The 15,595-nt window shown below is 35.7% G+C and overlaps 1 protein-coding gene across 4 annotated transcripts in view; it reads left to right on the top strand.

The window, feature by feature from the left end:
- Positions 1–15,595, top strand: part of FER (FER tyrosine kinase) — an 87,260-nt gene that overhangs the window by 15,431 nt on the left and 56,234 nt on the right. For 3 of the 4 annotated variants that reach the window (XM_041474727.1, XM_041474728.1, XM_041474731.1), the window contains exons 3-5: positions 2,542–2,800; positions 6,562–6,735; positions 10,199–10,298. In XM_041474727.1, the coding sequence (XP_041330661.1) occupies positions 2,594–2,800; positions 6,562–6,735; positions 10,199–10,298 (481 nt within the window). In that variant the 5' untranslated portion in view covers positions 2,542–2,593. Of the gene's footprint in view, positions 1–2,541; positions 2,801–6,561; positions 6,736–10,198; positions 10,299–11,933; positions 15,530–15,595 lie in introns of those variants that run through there. The other variant, XM_041474730.1, reaches the window with a different exon arrangement.

The following is a 15,595-nucleotide window of genomic DNA, read 5'->3' as shown; positions in this document are numbered from 1 at the left end:
TATCAAAATTCAAGATTAGTCAACTGGCTTAGGTCTTGAATACTTCTTCACCATTTCTGTGCCTCCACAATAAAGCGCTTGAATTTGGCTGGATGTCTTGGTTGAACATTTTCTCAATTTACACGGAAGTCACATGGCAGCTGGCTTACCCACTTGGGAATCATCAGTTCTCAGTCTTTTTGCTTGTTAGTTTTAGCAAATCAAAATTTTACCACTTTTGCAAAACAGTTTTATGCTGTGCTGCTTCTGTCACAGAGAAAGGAATAATTAAAACAAAGCCTGGAGTCCAGTGTGTGTACAATTTTTGCCTATGTATTCAGACATCTAATGGTGGAATTAGAAAAAATCTGATTACTGCTTCATGAAGAGCAACTTAGCAGGCTGGAGTGAGATATTGTTTGGTCTTTTGTTCTGTTGATTTTTGTAATCCTATATCTCCTTTGTAAGTCACTAGAAGCAGACTAAAATATCATATGCTGAGAATATTTCCTCCTTCCCTTGCCATACTGTCTCTCAGTAAAAAACAGAGGCTAGGGAAAAAGCAAGCAAGCCATTACTTTGCTCATAATACAAGGTTGAACATCACTGTGAAACTCAGTTCCCATCTTTCCTAAATCTGATGTAAGAAAACAAGGATGCTATCTTTTCTCATAGCTGTTGGCTAGGAGAGTTAGGTTATGTGCTAAAATGAGGTAGGAGAAAGGTGAAAAGTTATAAAAATGGATTTAGATCTAAAGGGCATTGAAAATTCACTACTGCAACTTTAGTCATGTTAATAAACAGGGACTTTAAGATTTTTTTCCTTTGGTTCATGTTGCTAAAATGTTTGTGGTTCTGCAAGAGTGTTCCTCAATTTTAACTGTGGAGGTATTTTCATAATGCTGCTAATAATGACATAATTCATAAATGCAGCCAACATAAACTATTTACTGGTGCTGTGTATGGCTGAATTCCTGGCCATCAAGAAGTATTCTGACCAAAATATACAGCTTCAAATTAAGGAGCTTATAAAAGCTTACAGGTTTAAGGTTATTCATACAGCTTTGACTTAGTCTGTATTGTGTAGATACGTAGTAATGTGGCACTTGTTCTGTTTTTCTTTATTGGATCTTTGTTTTGTTTAGTAGCATGGTTTGTGTTCTAAGAATAAACACATAGTACTTGAGACTTATTTCAGAGGTTGCTTGAGGTTCTGATTTGCAAAATCTTCAGAAATTTTGTGCAGTAACTGAAGCCAGTAACATATGTTTTTTTCTGAATACCTAGCATGCTAAAAATGCTAGGCACTCTGAAAAGTCTGTCTTTAAGCCTTGTACATACCGGTATGAGCTGCCACAATGTTGACGTTAGTTTATGTCTCTCATTTCTTAATGTAAAATAAGAATATTAGTCCTACTTCCCTCAATGGATTGCTAGGAAGATAAATTTGTTAATGTTTGTAGAACACTGCTAATTTAAGTTTTAATGTGTAAAGCCTGTGAAGAAATTGGTATTTCTGTGTTAAAAAGAACCAAGACTTTGCTGTAGTGCAGAAATTAGCGAATAGGCAGAGTACAGGCTGAGGCTGCACTGCAGTCCAGAGATAAGGGTTGCAGTTTATGTAAGTTTGTCTTACCTAGTTGAAGCTGATTAGTATAGGAACAGAGGTGGTTGGTGTGTACATAGAAAAGAGGGTTCAGCCCACATTACAAAACCGTGTGCAAGAGTGTGTAGGAATTACTTCTTTGTGTGGTTTCAGCTCTTCCACAATGCAGCTGTGTGTTTATCAGCATGAGATGAACATATTTCAGAGCTAACTCTAGCAATGTGTCTTCACCTTTGGTTCTGCTACAGAATTTCATAAGGCAGGACACCTTATCTGTTTATCAATCTTGCTTTACATCAATTTAGTACAATAAGACTGGACTGTCCTAGGGTAAAATGGTGGGAACTAAAGAACTCTCACCCAAGGAACCAGTGTATGGTTGGATGCGAAACCTACTTAGGGATATTTTCTGGTTTTTGGGTGGCTGAATCTGCAGATTTAATGGCCTGTTAACACAAGGTTTAGGAGCAAACTAGCTTCTAAATAGTTATCAACTTCCCACGGATGCAGTGCCTGAGAACTGGTGTTTTACATGGATTTTTCTGTGCTGTTAGGAGAGTAAACATGAGAAACAAATGTTTCAGGTCACCAGGAGTACAAAAGTGCAGCTGGCAGCTTGTCTGGAGATACTGTTAGCTGTGCTTATTTGGTTAAATATGTAGATTGGTCTTAAGTGTTTGTCTTAGATGCTGTTATGTTTTCTTTCATAATGTACTTTAAGTTAGGGAGGAATGTTTTTGCAGAAATGGAAACTGGAATTCTAAGGCTGAAATCTTTTCCAGTCAGAGTTTGTTGTTCAAAGCAGTGCTCTGAGCCTCCTTTCAGTTTATACTGAAGAGGTTAATGTATGTGATTAATCTTATGATTAGGTAAGTGCAGGGCTTAGACACCAATCTTTGTCTCACCAGAAGTTTTTTCTTTTGATAATTGTCTCATCATTCTTGTTCTCCTTTCAGATGTGGTGAAGAGCCTGTATTTTCCCCTGTCTGGTATACAGTGCCTTAAAAAATGGGGTTTGGAGGTGACCTGAAGTATTCTCATGATGCTTTACTAAAACTGCAAGACTGGGAACTACGACTGCTGGAAACAGTGAAGAAATTTATGGTAATGAGAGTAAAAAGTGATAAAGAATATGCGTCCACTTTACAGAATCTTTGTAACCAAGTAGATAAAGAGAGCGCTTGTCAATTGGATTATATCAGCAATGTGTCCAAGGTAAGTCTGAAGTTTGAATTTGGAATTTCCTTGAGTTTTGGGTTTACTTTTGTTTTTTTGGTTTGAGTTGGATTCCTATCCATTCAGTTTCTTGAGAGTTAATGTTGCCAAAGTATTTAAAATGGATTATTTTAGTTTCTCAGTGAAATATGCAGAAGTTGTGCTTTAGTCTTCCTTTGAAAAAATTAACTGAATGAGAATCAATCCCGATTTTTGAAACTCAGTATTTTACATAAATGGGTTGAGCCTGCTTCTTTGTTTAGTGCTTTGAAAATCAAATATGCTATAGTAAGCTTTTCTTTTAAGATAGGAGCTATTGTTTATGTTATATAGAATTTATGACAGAAATAGAAAAATGCCAGGAAACCAAGTCAAAGCCTAGCATTCCAGCTGTTATTCACACTGCAGCATGTGCTGTAAGAACAAAACATTAATTCAGGATGTTTCTCGTAATTGTGTGTTTATTTTGTATTCTGTTTAAAATAACTGTGTTGACTTTTTAAAAAGGTAAGGCTCTGTTTTCTCCAAATTACTGGTTTTTAGATTTAGAGCAAGTCCAAGTAAATGTAATAATGAAGCAAACTTCCCTTATCACCTGTTCGAAAGTTTTACTCTGGACCTGGATTCTCTGCTGACAAGAGAAGAATATTCTGTTTTGATGGCTTATTCAGTTCTTGGCCCTTGTTCTGTAGCAGTGGTTACACAGTGCATTCAGTCTGGCATGAATCCTCATTTTCTCTCTGCAGGAAAACACCCTTTCTGGGTCAGGTTAAATTTCAGACAAAGCAGTTTTTATGTTGTGGGCTTATGGGATGGCTGCTTGGACAGTGGTTGTGGTGTAGCATTAGGAACAGGACTGCTCCTTGTGCAGCAGGATGGATGTATACAGGGTTAGATTGGCTGTGTGTGACTTGCAGGCTTTGCTGCTATAGCTGGGCTGCTTCAGCACTGTGCAGTGTTTATATATAACACGTTCTGTTGTTGCTTCCCTCCCTCACAATAATTCTAGCCTTGCAAATTGAAATACTGCCTTTTTTTTTTTTTTCATTTTTTCATTTTTTTTTTTTCATTTCATTTTTTTCATTTTCAGAGTATTTAGCGTTACAAGGTTTAAACAACCATTCACCTTCACATAGGTATCGCAGTCCAGGACAGTTCATGTTAATAACACGAGCACTTCTTGTGGGCAGATAAATTGAACAAATCTGGAGATCTGACTTAAGCCATGTTCTTCTTGGCGTGAAGAGAGGTGTGCATGTCACATTTTGAAATCTTGTTTTGAACAGAGGCACTCAAGTTGTCCTTCGGCGTCATTTTCATTCCCTTCTCTTAAGGAGGTGTAATTTTTCACTAAGTTGCATCTCTGATTTCTACATTTCCTCTGTTTTCTATGTTTTAACAGCAAAAATAGTCATATGGACTGGCAGGTTTTTTATATGGGCTTGCCTTATAATTTCACTGACACCTTGGATTTTGTATGTGTAGTGACACGTTATGTTACTGGTTTTGACAGTTAAAAAACCTGAATTATTGGTTATTTACTAATCTCATTCTAATTTATTTTAATGTTTTGTGATACTTTTTTCTCTCTTCCTGACATTTTACAGAACCAAAGAATGATGCAAATATTATGGAAAATGAGTCTAGTTTCTTACATCTTCTAATATCTAAAATACCTGTTTTTGTTATTGTGGTATTATTTGGCATTTTGTGGCATTAAAACCCAATAGCAAGGTGTTTAATTTTTAATGGGTTTTGTTTGGTTGATTTTGTTGTTGTGGTTGTTTGTTTTGGTTTAATATGATCTCTAAGTGTGCAGTAAGAGTGAGCACTTAGAGAGAAATGGTGTTTGGGAAAATCTGTCTTCTTTTTTTTTTCATGTGGAGACAACAAACTTACTGGAAGGCATGGTAGCAGCAACTGGTAATGCTAGAAACGAGGTGTTTTTAAGAGCTTCCAGACTGCTCTTTTGTGTGTGTATATGTCTGAAAAATAGTGTTAAAACAAACAATAATGTATTTTATTGCATTTGTTGGACTGTGGTCATTTTTTTGCGGAAGGATATGCTTTACCTTTTCCGCTGTTCCCACCCAGCTTTTTTATCTCATATAAGTCTCTGTTATTGAAGCATTTTCACTTCATCTTCTCCTAATTTAAAATAATAAAATATAATAATACAAAGCACAGAAATCCTGCTTTACTGCTATTTACTGCTATTTCCCTATGGAAACATTGCTTTTCCCTTTTCCTGATGGAAAGAGTGATGTGAAGAACAGGGAAATATGCAATTTTTTTTTTTTAATAGAAAGGAAAGTAATTGCTATGTTTCTGGCTTATTTAAGCTCATTTGGTGACTTGTAAACTAAGCATTTTTGGAATACCTGTACTGTTGAAAAATGTTTTTGGTGTGATTTTTCAGGATTCAAACACTAGTTGTTTCATCAGTAATAAATCAGCCTTATGGAAAATAGATGATTCTGACTACATTTTCACCTCTGAGAGCACTTTTCTAAACTCCTCTGTAACCACAAAGACCTGCTCTTCTCACACAAGTGTTCAGTGCTGTCTTATCCTATGCAGCTTTGCAGTATGGCTTCTGAAATGGTCTTCAGCCACAGCAGGAAAGCTTTAGGCCTTGACATTTTATAACATGACACTTTAAGCAGTCCAGATATCTCTGTGCCAATCTGTGCCAATATTTACAAGCTGGAAGAAATATTAAAGAAAGTTCAGTATATAGGGGAGTCAATTGTCTTTTGTTTTGCTCTCTATAATCGAGTTTCTGTTGCAACATTGTCATGTAGAGATGGAAACATTAGGTATATATGTTTGTGTACGCTATATAAAGAAACCTAAAAGCTAAGAAACAAATTATTTTCTGAAGTTTTTATCTCTGATTAATTTCTGTTTTAGTAAGAGCCACAATAAGTGCCAATAGAACTCATATGCTAGCTGCCTTCAAAACCTTGCAATTCTGTGGCATGTAGCCACACTAACGTCTTAGCTATATCACAGCAGTCATTGTCAGGGAATTATCTTTAAGGAATCCAATGTGTGACAGCAGTCTTGAGGATGACCAAGGTTTTATTTGAACCGAAGTTTAATTTCACTTTTGTGTCTCTGATATCTGTAGATGTATATCCGTATTCAAAGCCGAACACAGCACATTAAGCTCTCCTGAAAACTGACAGAATGTCCAAGGAAGCTATTAAAGCAAGGGTACAGAAGGATGCTGGGTTCCAGTGACAGATTGGTGTTGTGTCTGTGCTTTGGTACTGGTGGCCTGACTGATGCTGCTGTGTGAGGCAGCTGATGTAATGGTGTCCTCTTAAACCACGACCCCTCAGGTACATATTGCTGTCAGGTATTCAGACAAAGGTGGAAGTCAGCTTAGGCAGAGCAACTGTGGGGCGAAACTGGAGGACAAAGGATGTAGGAACATAGTTCTCAGGGTGTTGGGAATATATCTAAAAAAAAAGGCTGCAGTGCTTTCTTTGGTATACTGAAATACTAGGACAGTGCTGAAGGGTGAATATTTAATATTGTATTTTTGTCTCTGGTGCTTTTTTATGATTTTATGAGTGAGATGGAGGCATGATTTTGCTGTTGCAGGAGGATCTCAAATGCATTTGGGTGAGCTTAGAATTAGTTATTTTACTGAATTTTTTTAAACAATGATGCATCTTTTCCCACAGCTCTTATTAATTGTTTGGTTATTATTGAGCTGAAATAAATAAGTGCTTTTCTGTTCTTTTTTATAGTCTTGGTTGCTCGTAGTACAGCAAACAGAACAGCTGAGCAAAATAATGAAGACACATGCAGAGGATCTTAATTCTGGGCCCTTGCATAGGCTTACAATGATGATCAAAGATAAGCAGCAAGTTAAGAAGAGTTTTGTAGGTGTTCATCAACAAATTGAAGCGGAGATGTACAAGGTATTTTATTCATCTGTGCTTGATAAATTGATTATAATTCTCTATGTTTAAAAATACTAAATTAAGAGTGGCTTTTTTTGGGTTTTGTTCATGCTGTGGTAAAAGCGTAGTGGGTGGTGTGTTGAATGCTTAGTTTAAATTTTAATAATTTTCTACACAGATTTTCTTTCCTGCTAGCTGATAAGGCAAAGATGGAAAAGTTTCTTCCATATGAATTTCCGTGGACAGATTGAACTGGAAATGTTGTTCTAGTAGAGGATAATGAATTGTGTGACACTTCTGTATTCCATCTCTTTTCCTGTTCTAATTCCACTCTAGACATTCATGGGACCAGGGCACTGTAAACTGTTCTTAATGAGTGCTCTTGGCAGTCCAGACTCTTTTGGGAGGGGACAGAGTTCTAGTCCCTATTCTAAAATATAAAGCAGGTGTAAACCGAAACCGAACATTGAGACTGCAGGTGAAACTCTTCGGGGTGTTTTCCATGACATATCTGATATCCTGCTTGTGTTCAAAGTGCTGTATCTTGTCAGTAAAGCTGACAGAAATCACCCTTTCAGATGCTCTGGGGGAAATTTAGCTACAGGTGTCAAAAATCAGAGCAATAGTCTGAAAGGTCTACTGAGAGGAGGAGAAGTGCTGTTTCTTCTTTCTTCCAGCAGAGAATTGGGGATATGAAGTAATGTAATTAAAATGTAACATCTGAGTAGAGCAGTAACACTGTCACGAATTGATGAGTAAAAGATTCTTGGGCCGGTTCTGAGAAGAACTTGGAGCTATTCTGTATTTAAACTAAGACTATTTTAAGTTAAACACATTGGCTCTAATAAGATTGCTTCCATAATATGCTGGAATCTTGACATCTTCCTCAAGGAGGGACTATGGGGATGTCTTTTTTGATTCATGGTCAGTTGACTGTCATTATTTGATAAAACTTCAAGTAAAATAATCACTTGCTGCTACATATGAATTGGTGCACCTCAAAAAAGTCAGAATGGAAGAAGAGGAAAAACTGGTAGCATGTGTTAAAAATAATAGAAGAATTGCAGAAAGAGAAAAAGATAAGAAAGAGAGGCTGAATGGAGTAAGACTGCTGTAAACTCAGGTATACTTTGAAAAGAGACTATGCAATGTTTTGTTTTCTGTTAATAGGCCAAACTCTAATAGAACATCTAATAAAAATGTCTTTTAAAATAAGATTTTTCCAAAAAAACATAATGCCTACTGAGCACTTGCCGAATGATTATTACAAACCATATTAACTTTATTTTATTATGGGCTGCATAGCCATAAAAGTATTTTGTATCCTGCTGATTAAGCTTGCATTGTTGATTGGTTAGAGGTTTTTTGGGGTTGTTTGCCTTTTTTCCCCTTCCTGCATTTGCAAAGAGGTATTTGAATATGGTTCTCCTATAGTTAGCTGACATTGTTCAAGGTTTTGTGTACCTGTAGCACTTTAAGAATGATTCCCTGAAATTCAAAAGACTTGTTGTGTTCTGTGGTATTATTTCTGATTTTGTTATGCACAGAGGTAAGATGCCAATTATATCTCAGGACAGTATGCAAAGTTCGTGAACGTCAGTGTCTGTGCAGCTCCTATTTTAGTATAAGATGGCATAAAGATGTGTTTAGATGAAATGCATGTATGTCATTCTTCCTTATTCTAGACACCTCTACAATGAGGAATCTTATGGAGAGGATTCTAAAGAACAGTAAATAACATGGCTTTTGCACAAATGTAATGGATTTGTATCTTGTAGATTTATTCCAGTTTCCATTAAGATGTTGAATCATTTTCTTTCTTCATGAAATTTGAGGGGAAAAAATAGAGTACTGTTATAATTAGGTGGGTAAGATCTTTTGCAATAAAAATGGAGTTTAAAGTAATCCTTGACCATCTTAATTCCTTCAGCATTCTTTGGGAACAGACATGCTCTTGGTGTTGGTTTTATCTGTTGGAAAAACACAATCTAAGAATCATAATGTAGGTACTATAAAGGTTTCCTGATGCTAGTGCCCTGTTTTATTTTTCAGTTTTCTGTAAGAGAAGCTGTTCTTATTATTTAGGTCTTAATTCACTACTTCTTAATTGCATCTTTTTCTCCATTTGTGATGATGTCTTTAAATACAAATTGTTACGAAGTTGTTTCTCCTATATTGCCTCTATTGGTGTATAATAACAGCAGATGTGTATAATTTACAGAGTTTAGAAATATGAGATGAGTATATGTGATTTATGTGGAGACAAGGTTCTGCCTTCAAATTAAATATGGCACAGTTGGCCCAAAAATAGAAGCTTTAGGCAGCATTTTGCTGGAGTTTTAGGGAATTTAATTAAGTTTTCAGATGTTGGTGAAAGTAGTGTTATCTGGGCCTTGCCTCCTGAAAAAAACGGAAAATTGTGAACTTCAGCCTTCTTCCTGCCAGCTGCAAGAGGAACAATTTTTCAGTAGAATGAACTTCTTTTTCTGCACATTCACTGAGAGGAGCATTTCCATTAAAAGTATTTAATTTCTCTTCCATGATTTTCCAATTGAACTCTGTTATTCTGTTGGATTTTTTTTTTTGTGTGTTGTTTTTTTTTTTTTTTTTTTTTTTTTTTTTTTTTTTTTTTTTTTTTTTTTTTTTTTTTTTTTTTTTTTTTTTTTTTGTTTTTTTTTTTTGTTTTTTGTTGGAATTTTTTGGTTTTCTTACAGTATATGGTAGGTTTTTTTGGTATTGTGATGGCTGGTTTGTTACTGCATTTTGTGTGCAAGTTCATGATTTGAGATTATTTCTGAACAGTGCACTAGTTTTGGCATACACTGAATGAATGCTGGGGATAGAAGAGAAAACTTTATTTTAACTTTGTGACCAAAAATGTTATGTTCAGTGCTCAGGTACATGGTAGAGGTTTCTTATTTGGTGGTTGCTTCTGTAGTTGGGTTTTTGTTTGGGTTTTTTGGTTATTGGTTTGGTTTTCCTTTTTAAGGGTTTAAGTTTTACCATTGATAGATTATTTCATGGCAAGTTGCTGTTCCTTAGTAATTTTTATGAAATGCAATATCTAAAAAATTTGCTTGTTTTTAGGTGCAAAAGAAACTCTTTCCTGTGCATAGGAGATTTTAAGCCAGTATGATTTGTTAAGCATATTTTAAGCATATATTAAGCATGCCTTGTAATTGGAATGGAATATTATTGATGATTAGCTGGATTTTCCAAATACATTTTTAATTACATTTATGTGAATGGGTGTCTTAGGCTCCTTACTTAATTCCGTGCATTTATTGATTTTGATTTCTCACCATGTAATTTGCACCATGTAATTTGCACCATCCTATTAAGATTTTCTCAAGCCAGTGGAAAGGGTAGCGTCCTTATTTTCAATAATAAATTCTGTTAATTCTGTTTTACTAATGCTGTGGTTTTTAATGTGTTGAGAATAAGTCTTTTTAATACTTTTTATATTTCTCTTTTCTTAAAGGTCACAAAGACAGAACTAGAGAAACTTAAATCTAGCTACAGGCAACTAATAAAAGAAGTAAATTCTGCCAAAGAAAAGTATAAAGAAGCTGTGGCTAAAGGTATGATTGACTTCATTTTGCATGTTTATTAGTGCCTTTTTCAAACCTGCTCAAACTCTTACAATGAAACAAGGTAATTATTTTTTTATTTTGAGCTGCTTGGTTGCAATATAAAAAACTAACTTCTTGTTTTAAGTAGCCAGGCTGATTGTCATAATGTATACTTGGTATAACCTCTTAAAAATTCATAAAATATAAATGGTGATTCTTTTGAGTTTTTGTATTATTCCTTCACTTTTTGAAATCTAAAATTGCTCAGATGGACTCTGGTCTCACCTGCGTTGTAGCTGCATCCTACTTGCCTGTGAATTATTATTGTTGCTACAGTGGCATCAGCATCAGATTACACATCAAACCTTTGTCAACCTCATCTAAAAGGGGAAAATTTGCACACTGAGATTTTTTTTTAGGGAGTGATGTGTTCAATCTGCATGGATTTTTATTACTTTTGAATTGTGCTTGAATGATGAGATAAAAGAGAGCCTTTGTTCTATTATGTATTGAAATATCATGCTAATAATTGTTCTTATGTGTCCTTCTTAGATTTTCTTTTCTTCTTTAGTGAAAATTGAGTGGCCGTATGTATTGAATGGCAGTACATAAGTGTAATTCCAAGATACATCTTTAAGGTTTTGTATGAGAGTCTAAATGACAGTTAATGTTCTTGATTCTGTTGTAGTATAATTATAGTAGCTCTCAGGAGACATTGAGATTGTGAGGAGAGATTGTTTCTTTGCAAATTTGTCTCAAATTTGGACAAAACAGCAGGGGATAAAACGTTATGCTTAGCACTGTTGAGCTTTTACTGTTCTTTTTCTTTTACTGAAGTTCATAAACACTTAAAATAAAAATGTATACTTTGATGTTAATTTAATTCAGTTCCATGTTTTCTGTATGTAACTTAATTTGATTACTTGGTTTATTCTCAAGTAACTACTTAACATTGGAATATGTAGTATGTATCATGGAAAATATAATAGGATGGTTGGATCTTAGTATGTTATTTTTAGCCTGTTTTGTCCTCTCTTCCTGTTACTAATCTGGTCATTCTCTATTCCTGAAGCACCAAACTTTCCCATTGGAATAAAGGAATGTTTTGTCTGTCAGCAGCTGTGATGCTTTGATGTGGTTTTCATTAACTGAATTAATCTTTCTTCAGATAGACAGCACACATAAATTGTTTTAAGACACTTATCTCCTGTGGTTTTCATTAACCTTCTCTTTCAGGCTTTTATATAATGTTTGTTGTATTATAATTCATACTTAATTTCATTTCTACTAGAATCTTGCTTTGATAAACAGATGCCCATAAAAATGTTTTTCTCCCAAAAGTTGCAGATTTGTTTCTCTCCTGCTGCATCCCACACCCTGTTCCTGTTTACAAATACTTGTGCATTTGATGAACTACTACGGTTGTTTAACAGCTGCAGGTTGAGTCACTTGAATTTTTCTAAGTCTTGGTATTTCTGAGCTTTTAAGTTGTCAAACTGGTTTGCTGGTGAAGTGAAAAGTTAGGGAAGTCTTAAAATTACAATGCTTCTTTATTCCAGGGTATTCTTTATTCAGTAAGCTTAGCTTATTCAGATTATGTGCTATTAAGATATATTACTTTTGTTAACGTACAAACTGTTTCAGTTTTTCAGGATTTCAAGAATTATTGAAAACAAAAGAAGAAACAATGCTTACCAGAACAGTGGGAGGGCATAACCAACTATTGAAAATAAGCTGAAAACCATTTTGTTAAACAAAAAAATGAAAATCTTTTGACACCCGCTCTTGCAAGTAATGTGCTAAAACAGCCCATCCAGGTTCATTTATGTAAAATGTTGTTTCAAACAGAGCCTGTTCCTCTGTAAGGGCTGTACAAGTCTGTAAGACAGTGACTGGCTTTGCCTCTCTGGAGCCAAAGGGGAAAACTGTCTTTTAGGACATACAATTTTAGCTTTACCCTGGGGGTTGCATGTAATGTCTTGCAGCACCTGTATGAGCTGGTCCCTAGGAAAAGAATGAAAATCACACAAAGTAGTCTGACAAATGTCTCTGTTTTACAAGAGTAGTGATTTTGAAATGTAGTAACTTTTTCTGCTTTGTTTTAGAATAGCAAAGCCGCTTTCTGGTGAGAGAGTAGGTTTATTAGAGCTACTAGTGAAAGAGGTACAATTGGTTCTTCAGCTTGTGAAGACAATTGCTTCCCAGTTTTCTGTTTGAGTTATTAAAAGTGATACTAAGCTCTGGACTAAACACACATGGTAGAGGATGTTAACTGATAAGGGTGAAGGCTAGCAAAGTTTGTACAGTGAAAAGTGATTTTATGATTTTCTGGAATCAGGAAGTAGTCTCAGGTAAACTTAAATTTCTGTGTGTGCTACTTTGCACCAGTGAAGTAGTCACTTTGATTCAATGACACCCTAACAGAGTTACAGGTGTTTTCATTTTTTGGTGAAAACACTAGGAGGGCTATTGGAAAGATTAGCAAGTGTTAAGGACTGAATAATGATACTGGTTAGTTACAGGTTTTGTTAGTGTTTGAACAATGTGTAAAGCATGTGGTGGGAATTTTTTGTTAGTTTTTTAGTGGGGAAAAGGGAACTGGTTTCTGAAAGAATATAGGAGCTTCATTATGGAAGACTTTGTGCTGTCCAGATTTGGAAGAAGGTGAAAGTGTCTGAGATTGTGTCCCAGAAGCTGTTCTGTGGAACCCTCTGCTAGCAATGCTTCTTCTTGTGCATCAAGGGAAGCAATGGGACAGTTGTGTTGCAGGAGGAGAGCCACTGAGACTTGGCTGCCACTTCCACCTTGGGCTGGGTTGCACTGCCTTGTTATGGCCACCAGTGTGTCTGCCTGATGGCTCAGTCAGAAATGACTGATTTATTTTGTTTGTTCTAGCCCTTACCCCAGTAAGTCATGCATAGCTGCTCCTTTCTGGACCAGTGGTTACCATAGGAATCACAAATGCAGTCTGGTTGGTTTTTCTTGCACATGGACGCTCCAGGGGTCAGGCAGTCTGGTTGATGTTAGTCATTTGCATGATAATTTTCTGTCCTTTTCTCCCCAGACATTCATTCTTGTGTTTTTTAATGTATGGTAAGAGATAACAGGGAGAGAGATGATGAAGGCAGCAAGCTGAACTAGTCCAGTGCCTCTTTAATGAGGCATGCTTCAGTTTTTGGGACTCTATGGACAGATTGGATGCAATAGTCTCTTCTGGATTAGAAAGTTTTGTTTATAAAAACTCCACAAGGTATGTGTAGTGGGAATGCAGAGCATGTTCCTTTGCAGAACTGGGGCATTGGAGTCATAGGGCATGCAGGAGTCTTTGGAACAAAATATAAGACAAAAGCTTTTTATATTATTTCTCTGTAATGAAATGGACAGCCCTGTGAATGTGTTAGTATCTCTATGTGTGATACTAACAAAAAACAGTGTAAACATCTTCCAACAGCAGTCCAAAGTAACAGTGTCAGAGTGTATATGAGTCTTAAGTTTACAGGGCTGTGCTAATCAGTGATGCTGAGTAATAAGGTGATTAGAATGTGGCATGTTGATGTTGCTGCTGTAGAAAAACACATCAAGCCAAAATTTGTGCCAGATGGAAAAACCATGGTTTCGCTAAAGAAGTCACAAATCTTCTGAAATAATTTAATGAATAATGTGTTAAGAATACAAAATGAAGACTGTAGGACAACTGTAAGTATCAAGTGTGATATTTCATTACATTTTAAATCTCATTTGGTTGGACCAGTAACTGCTTCCACTTAAGTTTGGTGTTTGCACAATTATTTTTGTTTCTGTAGGATTGTGCATCTCTAAGTATAGTTCAGTGTGTCTGGGGGGGTTTCAAATATTTTCATCCTTGAACCTTTTGATTAAGCATTACTTACTGCTATATAAATAAGGAAATAATGATAACATTAAACAATCATTTATTCAGTCCATTACACGTTTTAAAAAAAGTTGAAATGCATCAATAAAGTTTAGCATCTATTTTGGTAGCTAATTTTGGTGTTATGTGTTGAAGTGTGAAAGGATTGCTCATATATCAGTAAATATTGCAAGTTGGAGCAGAGCCAGCTTTGGGAGGTTCATACTGAGTTTTAATACAACAGACTCTTTAGAAAAAATTACAGTTTTTTGTGTAAATACATTAATTACAGGTGTTTATTGTAGTCTTATTCCTGGTTCTTTACTGGTTGAATGTAAAAAATATTTTGCAGTGCTCTTATGTGACACAGTGGATCTGAAATAAATAGTAAAGGAAAAATACATGGATTCTAAGTATTTAATGTCATAATTTCATTTTATGCTGCTACAGCAGCATAAAGAATATTTCACCAGATTTCTCTAGGCTTGTGTTCCCTGACACCATTGTGATTTAGAGGAGCTTAGAAATACTAAATGTACACCTACCACATCATACCACATTGCTTCTGTTGTAAGAATGTTTTCCCTGCAACTCAGGTGATTTAATACTTCAGAATTGATGTGACTTCTATGGTACATACTGAAGTTTCACAGCAGCATAAACTCACATCTGTGATAAATAAGGGAGCTGTTAAAAAAGCTTTCATTAAATCAAATTATTGTCCTTCTATTCTTTGTAATAGTCAAGTGGTCAGAAAATACTTACTAGGTGGATGGTGCATTCATTCTGAGATGCCTTTAAAATTGTTATTATACAGTTACATTTCCTGGAGTTGTTGCTGCAATGAGGGAAACTCCTAGTAAGATTTTTTTAAGCTTAGTTTTGACTGAGGCTCTCATATTGCTAAGACAAAACAAGTAACACTGGCTGAACTGGTCTGTCTTACTCAGAGAGGCCAGCAGCCTGCATAGATTTAAAATTAGTGTTCCACTGCAAGTATTTCAACACATACATACTACCAGTGCTTTTGTTTGGAAGGGGTAGGGTTGTTTCTTCTGTGTAAAATAAAGCTTCTAGAGCAGGAAACCCCAGGGAGTGCAAAGAGATTGTGGTGACTTCTTAGGGAGTGTGAGACAAGCTTGCACATACTATTTCCTCTTAACACAGGCATGCAGCCCCAGGATGTGCTGTCCTTGCAGACCAGCAGGCACAGGACAGAGAATTGGCTAGAGGTGCTTAATAGCTCACCCTGACAATATCTGACAGCAGTTGAAAAGCTAGAACATTCTTTTTACTGTTTTTATGCTATGTTACTTAAAATTAGGCTGATAGCTTTGGTGAACTAATTCTTAACTCAGAAGTTTATGTGGTATTCTGTAAATATGAACTCTTTAAATATACACAAATAGTGTTGGGGTTTTTTTTTCCCCATTAG

Source organism: Pyrgilauda ruficollis, unplaced genomic scaffold, assembly GCF_017590135.1.
Source record: "Pyrgilauda ruficollis isolate IOZ18807 unplaced genomic scaffold, ASM1759013v1 scaffold336, whole genome shotgun sequence".
NCBI lineage: Eukaryota > Metazoa > Chordata > Aves > Passeriformes > Passeridae > Pyrgilauda > Pyrgilauda ruficollis.
This window is presented reverse-complemented; position numbering and strand designations above follow the sequence as displayed.